The 14,695-nt window shown below is 45.3% G+C and overlaps 1 protein-coding gene across 1 annotated transcript in view; it reads right to left on the bottom strand.

The window, feature by feature from the left end:
* Window positions 1-3,515: 3,515 nt before the first annotated feature.
* ccdc88c (coiled-coil domain containing 88C) overlaps window positions 3,516-14,695 on the bottom strand; it is a 230,042-nt gene continuing 218,862 nt past the window's right edge. The window contains exon 29 of the mRNA XM_059960988.1: window positions 3,516-5,814. Within this exon, the coding sequence (XP_059816971.1) occupies window positions 5,029-5,814 (786 nt within the window). The 3' untranslated portion in view covers window positions 3,516-5,028. The remainder of the gene's footprint in view (window positions 5,815-14,695) is intronic.

Genomic DNA, 14,695 nt, shown 5'->3' with positions numbered 1-14,695 from the left:
CAAACTTGCAGCAGCACTTCTTATCCTGTTTGTAAAGGCAAGTCAGCTCCCACAAGCAGCAAAATCCGAGCAGAAACTTCATCTGCAATGTTGGTTGAGAGATTGATTTTGCCCAATGCATTAAAGAAAGATTAGTTTTATTTGTCACAGGTACATTGAAACGTAACTGTGAAATGTGTCGTTAGTGCCAACGACCAACTGAGGATGTGCTGGGGGCAGCCTTCAAGTGTGACCGTGCTTTCAGCACAATGTAGCATGTCCACAACTCATTAACCCTGACCCATACGTGGAAGGAACTCAGAGCACCAGGAGGAAACCCATGCGGTCGTGGGGAGAACGTATACACTGTTTACAGACAGTGGCTGAACTGAACCCAGGCACTGCCGCTGTAATAGTGTCAGTCTAACCACTACACTACTGTGCTGCCCAAGGAAATCCACACACAATTCTGCCGCTCTTCAAAATAATGTGGAATTCTTTTACTTCTCTTTCAGAAAGCAGGTGGGACTTCAGTGTAACATCCGGTAATCCAACAGGACACTTCTTCAATGCTTCAACCCAAAGACACTGGCATTGAATTTTCCACTTCCAAGTAACCCACAGCCCACATTCCTTTCCTACTCTCATCGGCCCAACCCAGGCTCACCTTTTCCATGCCCCTCCCCATTAAAGATTAAAAATTAGCTTTATTTGTCACATGTACGTCAAAACACACAGTGAAATGTATCGTTTGCATGAACAACCAACACAGACCGAGGTTTGCGCGAGAGTGAGCCCCACAAGTGTTGCCCAGCTTCCAATGCCAACGTGGCATGTCCCCGACTCACTAACCTTAATCCGTACAACTTCGGAATGTGGGAGGAAACTGGAGCAGCCGGAGGTAAACCACACGGTCATGGGGAGAACATACACACTCCTTACAATGGTGGGAATTGAACTCTGATCAACATTGTCGCTGTTATGCTACCATGCCGCCATTACATAGATCCATCATCACCATTCTCCCTCCACTGCCCATTAGCCTCCTTCACCTGGTTCCACCTCACATACCTCTCCTCCCTACCCTCTTAGTCCTGATGTAGGGTGACCTGAAACGTCCACCATCCCTCTTCCTTCTAAAGATGTTGTCTCATCAGTTAAGTTCCCCCAGCACTATTTTTTATATGACTTTAGGGCTGTGTTATATGATGTCAAATATCCATGCCCATTGAGCGATCTGGTGCATTGTTATCTCCGAGGGTGGTTCAAGTGAAGAGTGCGGCCTCGGGGCCAAGAAGCCTGCAGGTGGGGTGTGAGTCCACAATTGACTCCATTCCTCAACAATCTCGCTGATTAAAGCGCCAAGGATGACTGAAATCATCGAGATGAAAGCAGAAGGTGAGCGGGCGTTCAGCACCATCTCCCAGCCTCTTGCTCACTGCTCCCAGGGGAGGGTGTTTGCATGTGATGGTCTCTCTCCCTCTTGCTCACTGCTCCCAAAAGAAGGTCCCTGCATTCGAATGGTCTCTCTCTCTCTCTCCCTCAATGCTGCCGGAGACCTGATTTTCCAAGGCAAGGTTTAACTGACAGTTTGTGGGTTGGACTCTGTAACTCATGTTGTGATGTGTTTCTGCATGCTCCTCTTCGGCTGATTTTGAATTGGGACAGCCTGCAAATAACGAACACTGAGCTGAATTGAATATGCCTGGACACGTGATTTTGTGTTTTATATTCTGTGTTTCTCGCTCATTTTTTTGTTGCCATTTGTGCTATTTTGTTTACACGTGGGAGGTGGAAGGTTGATATTTACATTTCGAATGGGTTCCATGGTTTCTTGGTTTTGTGGCTGTCTGTGGGGAAGATGAATCTCAGCGTTGTACACTGCACACATATTTTGTTATTTAACTATCTTTTGAATCTTTGAGTTTATAAAAGATAATGATTAGTTTTATTTGTCATAAAGTCCCTTTGGCCCATCTAGTCTGTGCTGCCCATTATTCTGCCTTGTCCCATCAACTTGCACTGGCCAAAGCTCTTCATGCTCCTCCCATCCATGTGCCTGTCCAAACTTCTCTTAAGCGTTGAAATCAAACCCACATCCTCCATTTCTGCTGGCTGCTCCTTCTATATTTCCACCATCTTCTGAGTGTAGAAGTTCTCCTTCATGTTACCCTTAATCATTTCACTTTTCACACTTAACCCCTGACCTCTAATTCTACCCTCACTCAACCTCAGTGGAAAAGCCTACCTGCATTCACCCTATCTGTACCCCTCATAACTTCTATCAAATCTCGCTACATTCTCCTACGCTTTAGGGAATAAAGTCCTAACCTGTTTAACCTTTCCCTGGAACTCTGGTCCTCGAGTCCAGGTAACACCCTTATAAATCTTTGCTGCACTTTCAATCCGATTGATATCTTTCCTGTAGATAGCAGTGCAGATCTGATCACAATACTCCAAATTAGCCATATACAAGACAACAAACTAGTTCATTCACAAACCACAATGGACAAATAAGATCCATTTTAAGTCACACCCCAGATAATGTTCTTCACAGGAAAAGATCATTCAACCTACAAAATCTGTGCCAATTATTTACCCAAATCCCAATCTATTTTCCCCACATTCCGATCAATTTTCCATGGATCTGATTATAGAACATAGAAGAGTACAGTACAGGCCCTTCAGCACAAGTTGTCCAGTCTTTTAACCTACTCCAAAATCAATCCGATCACAATACTCCAAATTAGCCTCATCGATGTCTTGTACGACTTCAATATACCATCCCCACTCCTGTACTCAACACCTTGATCTATGAAGGTCACATATACATTGAAACATACAGTGAAATGCGTCATTCCTATCAAACCAAATCAGTAAGAATTGTGCTGGGGGCAGCCCCAAGTGTCAGCATGCTTGCAACACCAACATAGCATGGCCTATAACTTACTAACCTACACATTTTTTAGAACGTGGAGGAAACCTACATGGCCACACAACATGTACAATGGCAGCTGTAAGATTGGGGTTCAAGTCCTGCTGCTGTCTATAAGGAGTCTGCACGTTTTCCCAATTACCACATGGTTTCTCCGAGGTGCTCCAGTTCCTTCCCACATGTTGGGATTATGGCCATGCCGTGTTGGCATCAGAAACATGTCGACCCTTGCGAGCTGCGCCCAGCAGAGATTTAGGTGGTGTTGGTTGCTGATGCAAGAGGCACATTCCACACTATGCTTCGATGTATGTGTGACAAATAAAGCTAATCTTTACCTTCAACGGACAAACTCCTTACAAGCAACGTTAGGCTAACCACCATGCTACTGTGTCAGCCCACTTACTGCTGAGGTGTCAAGTTGCTTATAAACAAAATACTCATGGTTGGACAGAGAAGATATTTAAACCACTGTTCCAAGGATCAACTTTGAAAAATAAGGAGGTAGATTTTCCAATTAATAATGAAGACAAGAACAGTGTAAATTTGAAGCAACACGACTTCATCGATGACCTTTCGAGAAACAATGCAAAGAGTAACTTAATCCCAGAGTAGAATGATTTCAAATTTTATTGCAAAGAATTAAATGTTAGCTGAAAAAGTAACATTTTCAAATTAAACTCCAGTTTGATCTTGGAGTCCAGTCATTATTAACAAAATTAATTACATCATAGCCCTTCTTCCTGACCTTATCTACAAAAGGAAATGTACAACAAAAAGGCAATTTCTTTTTCCTCAAAGGGCATCAAACGCATGAGATACAAGGAGACCCATTCAATTTCTCCACCCCTCCTCCATCCCACCCAATCAGCAGTGATATCTCTCAAACTGAACTATGTTGGACATTGTCAACAGTAGAATTTATTTTCTCTGTTACTCTTCCAGCATGCCCATGGGGATCCCAAATTTGGATCTCACATAAAGTGACAAAACAATAATTGTGGAAATTACACAATTAAATCAGTACAGTGTCAGATACAACCGAGGCCCAGAATAGTACAGCCAGATGCTGATTATAGAACCAATGGATTAACCTGCTTGCTTCCATTTCTGCCTACAGGGCTTGTGCATCATGACATCTTGCCTGGTTTCAGAATATACAATACAGTTGAAATTCCACATTGGTGCAACTTCTCTCTCCCATTTACAGTTATTTACAGTACGCACAAGCCCGAGTAAACAGGAGGCAACAAGGATTAACACTGGGACATGTGAAGTCTTCCCACAATGGGAGAGTTAGCACTTGTCCCTTCCATTCTGTGAAATATGATCAGCAAGTCTGGTAGAGTTTCCACACCCAATGAGCACCCCTGCTCCGTCCCATGTCTTTATTGCCTCACCAGCTACACTCCTGACGCTGACCATGACCTCTTCCACGACACGGCACTTAACCCTTGCAGCCACGGATGGAGTGCAATCCTATCTTTGCAGGAATATTTGGCAAGGAGGAAGGGAAATTGACATTTCCAGTGGAGGAGATAGTTTCAAGGTATTAAAAGGCCACATTGTGATGTGGAAAGGACTGGCCAAAAGCATGGAGGGAACCCTCAGAGAGTAACTGATTCATGAACGTTTTGCAGGGACATTTAACATTTAACGAAAATATTAAAGTTTTTGTTTTAAAGAAGAGCTGGACAACTGGGGAGTGCGAATCCATTGTCCAATTCTGATGGCCAAAGACAAACTTTTTGAATGCTGGATGCATGAGTGAGTTATAAAATGTGATATCCTTCACTATTTAAACCGGTTATTAGGTCTGTGAAGATAAGTCAAAGAGGTGCAGCTAGGTGAGCCATTCCTGATAGTCCAGTGCAATTATTTCAAGACATACCCCTCAAACAACTGTCTCTCCTGAGTTCCAAGAAAAAAATTTAGTTGGATCTTATAGAATTAAAACAAAAACCCAAATCGTCGTGAGCTTAAACCCGTGGGCAGCTTTCTTTCTTGCTGAGGGTAGTGTTTTAAATAAATTCTTTCGCTGTTTCATACTCCAAAAAGGGGGAGGAGCTTCCTGCTGCTTTGAGCTTGGTTGAGTGATGCCAGCAGTGCAGTCTCCTCTATACACACCCGTACTCGTACCACACCGTCTGCTGCTCGCTGCTGGGGTCAGGGGAGACTGGTATGCTCCTTGGGTCCTCTGCTCCGCGGGGAGGGTTGCTGCCAGTGGGGGGCCCGCTCTGGGTCTCGTCTGCCAGCTCCTCGGCGTGGAGGGGGGCGGCTCTGACTGGGGGTGCTGGGCTTGGCTCACCGGGGCTGCGGCGCTGCCTGGGGCTGGGCAGGCCGCCAGGGCTCTGCGGGAGGCTGAGAAACAGGTCGTCCTTGGGCGGGGCCAGGGAGAGCCGCCGGGGATCGAAGGCACGGCAGCGGGCGTCGAGGGCCGGTGCGGAGCCCGCAGAGCTGGCGGGCGCGGGTCTCCGCTCCGGCTGGGAACCGCCGCTCCTGCAGTCTCCCGTCGACCTCCAGCTGCCCGCCGTCGCCAGCTCCTGACCACGGAGATCGGCTGAGGCCAAGCTGACCGCCCGGTTGAGCGACACCCCCCGGGGGCCTACAGTTGCCGGGCGCTGAGGCTGTACTGCTTTCTCCAGCGGCGGTGGTGCACCCGGAGCCCCTCCCTGTCGGGCAGAAGGGGAGGGGGCCGTAGCGTCGTGGCCAGCCGGCCGAGGACTGGGTCTACTGCACTGCCCTGCCTTGGGGAGCCTCCCGTCTGGCGATTCGAACGGGATCTTCGCTGCCAAGCTGGCTGGCACCCTCGTTGCCTCCTTCCTATTAAGCTGCTCACTCATGATTGACGGCTCCCTCTTCTTGTTGAAGTAATCACTCAGCAGGTCATCTCGGAAGCTCGCCTGCATTTGTAACAAAGGACGAGTTAAAATATGTCACCATGGTGCATAAAATTTGTTTATTGCTGTCAAATGAAAAACACTGGAGGGGCTTAGCAGCTCAGGCAGCATCTATAGAACACAGAAGAGTACAGCACAGGAACATAGAAACATAGAAAATAGGTGCAGGAGTATGCCATTCGGCCCTTCGAGCCTGCACCGCCATTCAGTATGATCATGGCTGATCATCAAACTCAGAATCCTGTACCTGCTTTCTCTCCATACCCCCGATGCCTTTAGCCACAAGGGCCATATCTAACTTTCTCTTAAATATAGCCAATGAACCGGCCTCAATTGTTTCCTGTGGCAGAGAATTCCACAGATTCACCACTCTCTGTGTGAAGAAGTTTCTCCTCATCTTGGTCCTAAAAGGCTTCCCCTTTATCCTTAAACTGTGACCCCTCGTTCTGGACTTCCCCAACATCGGAAGCAATCTTCCTGCATCTAGCCTGTCCAATCCCTTTAGAATTTTATACGTTTCAATAAAATTCCCCTCAATCTTCTTAATTCCAGTGAGTATAAGCCTAGTCGATCCAGTCTTTCTTCATATGAAAGTCCTGCCATCCCAGGAATCAATCTGGTGAACCTTCTCTGTACTCCCTCTATGGCAAGAACGTCTTTCCTCAGATTAGGGGACCAAAACTGCACACAATATTCCAGGTGCGGTCTCACCAAGGCCTTGTACAACTGCAGTAGAACCTCCCTGCTCCTGTACTCAAATCCTTTTGCTATGAATGCCAACATACCATTTGCCTTTTTCACCGCCTGCTGTACCTGCATGCCCACCTTCAATGACTGGTGTACAATGACACCCAGGTCTCGTTGCATCTCCCCTTTTCCTAATCGGCCACCGTTCAGATAATAACCTGTTTTCCTGTTCTTGCAACCAAAGTGGATAACCTCACATTCATCCACATTAAATTGCATCTGCCATGAATTTGCCCACTCACCTAACCTATCCAAGTCACCCTGCATCCTGTTAGCATCCTCCTCACAGCTAACACCGCCGCCCAGCTTCATGTCATCCACAAACTTGGAGATGCTGCATTTAATTCCCTCGTCTAAATCATTAATATATATTGTAAACAACTGGGGTCCCAGCACTGAGTCTTGCGGTACCCCACTAGTCACTGCCTGCCATTCTGAAAAGGTCCTGTTTACTCCCACTCTTTGCTTCCTGTCTGCCAACCAATTCTCTATCCACATCAATACCATACCCCCAATACTGTGTGCTTTAAGTTTGTGCACTAATCTCCTGTGTGGGACCTTGTCAAACGCCTTTTGAAAATCTAAATATACCAGATCTCCCCTATCCACTCTACTAGGTACATCTTCAAAAAATTCTATAAGGTTCGTCAGACATAATTTTCCTTTCACAAATCCATGCTGACTTTGTCCAATGATTTCACCTCTTTCCAAATGTGCTGTTATCACATCTTTGATAACCAACTCTAGCACTTTCCCCACCACTGATGTCAGACTAACTGGTCTATAATTCTCCGGTTTCTCTCTCCCTCCTTTTTTAAAAAGTGGGGTTACATTAGCCACCCTCCAATCCTCAGGAACGAATCCAGAATATAAGGAGTTTTGAAAAATTATCACTAATGCATCCACTATTTCTTGGGCTACTTCCTTAAGCACTCTGGGATGCAGACCACCTGGCCCTGGGGATTTATCTGCCTTTAATCCCTTCAATTTACCTAACACCACTTCCCTACTAACATGTATTTCCCTCAGTTCCTCCATTACACTAGACCCTCGGTCCCTTACTATTTCCGGAAGATTATTTATATCCTCCTTAGTGAAGACAGAACCAAAGTAGTTATTCAATTGGTCTGCCATGTCTTTGTTCTCTATGATCAAATCACCTGTTTCTGACTGTAAGGGACCTACATTTGTCTTGACCAATCGTTTTCTTTTCACGTATCTATAAAAGCTTTTACAGTCAGTTTTTATGTACCCTGCCAGCTTTCTCTCATAGTCTTTTTTCCCTTTCCTAATTAAGCCCTTTGTCCTCCTCTGCTGGTCTCTGAATTTCTCTCAGTCTTCAGGTGTGCCAATCAGTCCAGAATGTTGAGCCAAGCCAGCTAAAAAGCAAATCAAAAACACCCCAACAGTGACTGTTTATTCCTCCCCATAGTTATAACGAGGTGGAGGGTTATCAATATGGTGCAGGTAGGGGAGATTACAGTTTCCTTATCTCTATGGGGAGGAATGAACAGTCAATGTTAGGGCCCTTGGGTCTTGGACAGTAGCATCACTATTCCTTCCCCTCAGCCTGAAACATCGACTTTTCATTCATGGTTCACTCTCCTATCCAATCAGATTCCTTCTTCTCCAGCTCTTTACCTTTCCCACCCACCTGGCTTCACCTATCACCTTCCAGCTAGCCTCCTTCCCCTCCCCCCACCTTTTTATTCTGGCGTCTTCCCCCTTCCTTCTCAGTCCCGAAGGAGGATCTCGGCCTGAAATGGTGACTCTTGATTCATTTCCATGGATGCTGCCCGGCCTGCTGAGTTCCTCCAGCATTTTGTTTGTGTTACTCTGGATTTCCAGCACCTGCAGAATCTCATGTTTATTATTGTCACCTGAATGAAGGTACAGTGAAAACTTGTCTTGCATACTGTTCATAACACAGTACACTGAGATAGAGCAAGGGAAAACCATAAGATAAGGCAGTGTTAGTGGTGCTTGAAAGTTTGTGAATACTGTAGCATTTTCTCTACTTCTCATAAATATGACCTAAAATGTGATCAGATCTTCATGTAAGTCCTAAAACTAGATAAAGAGAACCCAATTAAATAAATAGCACAAAAAAATGACACTTGTTCCTTTATTTATTGAGGAAATGTTCCAATATTACAAGTATTTGCTGGAAAAAGTATGTGAGCCTCTAGGGTTATCAACTCATTTAAAAGGGAAATTTATAAGCATAATTTTGAAATGGTCTAGTCTCTTTCTCCACAGCTTTTGTCCACTCCACACCCAGCTCCAGGCAGAGAGTGTAGGACTGGCAGCATGCATTAACTAGACGCAGATACACGACACTATTCAGTAAATAACAGTTTTATTGGAATCAAGGGAAAATTGTCCTTCATCGACCTACACCAAGAATGGCATTCATTTACGTTATTATTACCTAGGATAAATATCGCCCAACAAACCACAGGATTTGGAACCAAAACTTCATCTGACTGAATGACGCAACAAGAAGTTTGACCCTGCCCCACTCTTTCACTTCCCCCGCATTGTTCCAGTAAGAATGCAAGAGGATCACATCAGCAACTGGCCTAAACCACAAGGGTTTCATTGGCCCTAACTGTCAGAGGGGCAGTGCCAAAGGGCGTTGCACTGTCTGCAGGGGGGTGATGAGGGGATGGTGAGAGAGGGAGAGGGAGGGGGGTGAGAGACATTTGGGAGAGAGAGGGGGAGGGAGGGGGAGAGAGAAGGGGAAGAGGGGATAAAAGGGTGAAGGGAAGGGGAAGGGGCAGAGGGAAGAGAGGGTGAAGGGGAGGGAGGTAAAGAGGGTGCAGGGGAAGGGGTAAAGAGGGTGAGGGGAAGAGGGGGGAGAGGGGAAGGGAAAGGGGGAGGGAAAGGGTGAGGGGGAAGAGGAAGAGGGGAAAAGGGAAAGAGTGGGGGTGGGAGAGAAAGGAGGGTGAAGGTGGGGGAAACACACACATAGATGCTAGAAATTTTTGAAATGTTGATTTCTAATAACTATTAGGTATGAGTCTGAATGGAAAATACCCTTCAGCTGTTACATGCAGTGCACCCTGCTGTTACTATTGAAACGTTTCTAATTCTGGTATTGTGTTTGAAAACTATAAAGCTACAAGGGTGAAATTCTGTGACTCTGCTGCAGTACACACACGCCTCGGTGAAAATGAGGGTAAGTTGAAGTTCTGTGGATTGAACCCTTGGGGACGGGGAGGGGGGTTGAAGTTTGAAACTTAATGATAGATTAAAATAGAAGCTGTTCATTCCATGGTCTGTAGTGAGTTAGCTTCAAAACCACAGAGATGTAAAGATACAGCTGTCAGTGAAAAGTGTCATATGTGGCCAGTGACTGGAAGTCGGTTGACCCCTGAATGATATGCAGGGTTCAGGGGGCTGGAGAAAGGATAGGTTCTCCAGTATTAATTGCTGTATGGAGATTATTGTAACCTCTTCACCGCAAGTAAAAATACAACAGAATGAGGAACAGGTTCACTTGACACTTAATAAAATCCCTAGCTGGTCAGGACCTCTGCATGACTGGAAATCTCTGACACGGCATTAGATTTATCACTCTTCTATGATGTGAATTTCTTTGCAGCAGTAGTACAGTGAAAAACAGATCAACTCACACAAAATATTGGTGGAACTCAGCAGGTTGGACCGCACCTGTTGAGAAGAGTACAAGTCGATGTTTTGGGCCAAGGCTCTTCATCAGGAGTGGAGGAAAAAAAAGATGAGGAGTTTGAGTTAGAAGGTGGTGGTGGGAGGAGAAGTGAACTAACTAGCTGGGAAGTTTATTGGTGAAAGGGATACAGGGCTGGAGAAGGGGGAATCTGATAGCAGAAGACAAAAGGCCATGGAAGGAAGAAAGGGGGAAGTAACACCAGTGGGAGGTGATGGGCAGGCAAGGAGATAAGGTGAGAGATAGGAATGGAGAATGGGGAGTGGTGAAGGGGAGAGGGGATTACCAGAAGTTTGTGAAATCAATGTTCATGCCATCAGATTGGAGGCTACCCAGAGGGAACAAAGATGTAGCTCCCCCAACTATAGCGTGGCCTCATTGCGACAGCAGAGGAGGTTAGGGACTGACATGTCTATGGCCTCCACCAGCATTCGCTTCCAGCACAAAGCTCTCTGTAATGTCCGCCGTCTCCAACGGGATCCCACCACCAAGCACACCTTTCCCTGCCCCGCCCCACTTACTGCTCTCCATAGGGATCGCTCCCTAAGCAACTCCTTTGACCATTCGTCCCAACCCGCTCATCTCCCTCCCGGCACTTAAGCTTGTAAGCGGAACAAGTGCCACAACTGCCCCTACACCTCCTCCCTCACTACCATTCATGGCCCCAGACAGTCCTTCCAGGTGAGGCGACCTGCAGATCGAACTCCACCTGCCCCTTCTCAGCCCAGCTCTGCATCCTATCAATATCCAATTTTAACCTATGGCAACTTCCTACACAATCCTCAACACCACCAACCCATGTGGGGGGGGGGGGGGTAGAGAGAGGTTTTGACCAGGGAGATAGAGAGCAATATGGTTTCATGACAACAACCTTCCCTTCTACGTCAATAAGACTGAAAAGCTGTGTACAGTCAGCCCTCCTTATGCGCGAATCCAACCAACCGCGAATCGAGAAAACCCGGAAGTGCTCTTCCAGCACTTGTTGTTCGAGCATGTACAGACTTTTTTTTCTTGTCATTATTCCCTAAACAATGCAGTATAACAACTAGTTTACATAGCATTTACATTGTATTAGGTATTATAAGTAATCTAGAGATGATTTAAAGTATATGGGAGGATGCGCGTGGGTTATCGTGAATCGGGATCGAAAAAAATCGGAAGTTCTCTTATTAAGTATGTTGGAACAGGTACATCCGGTATTATTTAGTGTCAGTCAAACGTTTGTCTTAGTGTACTGTATATATTTTACCTTTCTATGCATATAAAACGCATAAGAACGTATGTTGCAACACTGGGAGGATCAAAACCAGGGTGTTAGGGTCGAGGAAGAGGAAAACTGAAATAAGTCAAGGAAGTCCTGCTGTTCAGGAGGATTTAAACTAATGTGGCAGGGGGATGGGAACAAGTGCAGAGAGACAGTGGGGTGTAAAATGAGGGTAGAAGCAAAAAGTAGTAAGGTGAAAAGTAATAGTGGCAGGCAGGCAAATCCAGGGCAAAAAGCAAAAAGGGCCACCTTTCAACATAATTGTATCAGGGCTAACTGTTGTAAAAACAATCCTGAAGGCTTTGTGTGTCAATGCGAGGAGCATTCGTAACAAGGTGGATGAATTGAATGTGCAGATAGTTATTAATGAATATGATATAGTTGGGATCACAGAGACATGGCTCCAGGGTGACCAAGGATGGGAGCTTAACATCCAGGGATATTCAATATTCAGGAGGGATAGACAGGAAAGAAAAGAAGGTGGGGTAGCCTTGCTGGTTAGAGAGGAGATTAAAGCAATAGAAAGGAAGGACATTAGCCTGGAGGATGTGGAATCGATATGGGTAGAGCTGCATAACACTAAGGGGCACAAAACGCTGGTGGGAGTTGTGTACAGGCCACCTAACAGTAGTATTGAGGCTGGGGATGGCATTAAACAGGAAATTAGAAATGCGTACAATAAAGGAACAGCAGTTATAATGGGTGACTTCAATCTACATATAGATTGGGTGAACCAAATTGGTAAGGGTGCTGAGGAAGAGGATTTCTTGGAATATATGTGGGATGGATTTCTGAACCAACATGTTGAGGAACCAACTAGAGAGCAGGCCATTCTAGACTGGGTATTGAGCAATGAGGAAGGGTTAGTTAGCAATCTTGTCGTGCAAGGCCCCTTGGGTAATAGTGACCATAATATGGTGGAATTCTTCATTAAGATGGAGAGTGACATAGTTAATTCAGAAACAAAAGTTTTGAACTTAATGAAGGGTAACTTTGAAGGTATGAGGCGTGAATTAGCTAAGATAGACTGGCAAATGATACTTAAAGGGTTGATGGTGGATATGCAATGGCAAGCATTTAAAGATCGCATGGATGAACTACAACAATTGTTCATCCCAGTTTGGCAAAAGAATAAACCAGGGAAGGTAGTGCACCAGTGGCTGACAAGGGAAATTAGGGATAGTATCAAGTCCAAAGAGGAAACATACAAAATAGCCAGAAAAGCAGCACACCTGAGGACTGGGAGAAATTCAGAGACCAGCAGAGGAGGTCAAAGGGCTTAATTAGGAAAGGGAAAAAAATTATGAGAGAAAGCTGGCAGGGAACATAAAAACTGACTGTAAAAGCTTTTATAGATACGTGAAAAGAAAAAGATTGGTCAAGACAAATGTAGGTCCCTTACAGTCAGAAACAGGTGAATTGATCATGGGGAATAAAGACATGGCAGACCAATTGAATAACTACTTTGGTTCTGTCTTCACTAAGGAGGACATAAATAATCTTCCAGAAATAGTAGGGGACCGAAGGTCTAGTGTAATGGAGGAACTGAGGGAAATACATGTTAGTAGGGAAGTGGTGTTAGGTAAATTGAAGGGATTAAAGGCAGATAAATCCCCAGGGCCAGGTGGTCTGCATCCCAGAGTGCTTAAGGAAGTAGCCCAAGAAATAGTGGATGCATTAGTGATAATTTTTCAAAACTCCTTATATTCTGGATTCGTTCCTGAGGATTGGAGGGTGGCTAATGTAACCCCACTTTTTAAAAAAGGAGGGAGAGAGAAACCGGAGAATTATAGACCAGTTAGTCTGACATCAGTGGTGGGGAAAGTGCTAGAGTTGGTTATCAAAGATGTGATAACAGCACATTTGGAAAGAGGTGAAATCATTGGACAAAGTCAGCATGGATTTGTGAAAGGAAAATTATGTCTGACGAACCTTATAGAATTTTTTGAAGATGTACCTAGTAGAGTGGATAGGGGAGAGCCAGTGGATGTGGTATATTTAGATTTTCAAAAGGCTTTTGACAAGGTCCCACACAGGAGATTAGTGTGCAAACTTAAAGCACACAGTATTGGGGGTATGGTATTGATGTGGATAGAGAATTGGTTGGCAGACAGGAAGCAAAGAGTGGGAGTAAACGGGACCTTTTCAGAATGGCAGGCAGTGACTAGTGGGGTACCACAAGGCTCAGTGCTGGGACCCCAGTTGTTTACAATAGATATTAATGATTTAGACGAGGGAATTAAATGCAGCATCTCCAAGTTTGTGGATAACATGAAGCTGGGCGGCGGTGTTAGCTATGAGGAGGATGCTAAGAGGATGCAGGGTGACTTGGATAGGTTAGGTGAGTGGGCAAATTCATGGCAGATGCAATTTAGTCTGGATAAATGTGAGGTTATCCACTTTGGTTGCAAGAACAGGAAAACAGGTTATTATCTGAACAGTGGCCGATTAGGAAAAGGGGAGATGCAACGAGACCTGGGTGTCATTGTACACCAGTCATTGAAGGTGGGCAAGCAGGTATAGCAGGCGGTGAAAAAGGCAAATGGTATGTCGGCATTCATAGCAAAAGGATTTGAGTACAGGAGCAGGGAGGTTCTACTGCAGTTGTACAAGGCCTTGGTGAGACCGCACCTGGAATATTGTGTGCCATAGAGGGAGTACAGAGGAGGTTCACCAGATTGATTCCTGGGATGGCAGGACTTTCATATGAAGAAAGACTGGATCGACTAGGCTTATACTCACTGGAATTTAGAAGATTGAGGGGAATTTTATTGAAACGTATAAAATTCTAAAGGGATTGGACAGGCTAGATGCAGGAAGATTGTTCTTGATGTTGGGGAAGTCCAGAACGAGTGGTCACAGTTTAAGGATAAAGGAGAAGCCTTTTAGGACCGGGATGAGGAGAAACTTCTTCACACAGAGAGTGGTGAATCTGTGGAATTCTCTGTCACATGAAACAGTTGAGGCCGGTTCATTGGCTATATTTAAGAGGAAGTTAGATATGGCCCTTGTGGCTAAAGGGATCAGGGGGTATGGAGAGAAAGCAGGTACAGGGTTCTGAGTTGGATGATCAGCCATGATCATACTGAATGGCGGTGCAGGTTTGAAGGGCCGAATGGCCTACTCCTGCACCTATTTTCTACGTTTCTAGGTTTCTAGAACACAGAACCCAAAACCCAATA

Source organism: Hypanus sabinus, chromosome 2, assembly GCF_030144855.1.
Source record: "Hypanus sabinus isolate sHypSab1 chromosome 2, sHypSab1.hap1, whole genome shotgun sequence".
NCBI lineage: Eukaryota > Metazoa > Chordata > Chondrichthyes > Myliobatiformes > Dasyatidae > Hypanus > Hypanus sabinus.
Note: the sequence above shows the minus strand (reverse complement) of the source record. Positions and strands in the feature narration are given on the sequence as shown.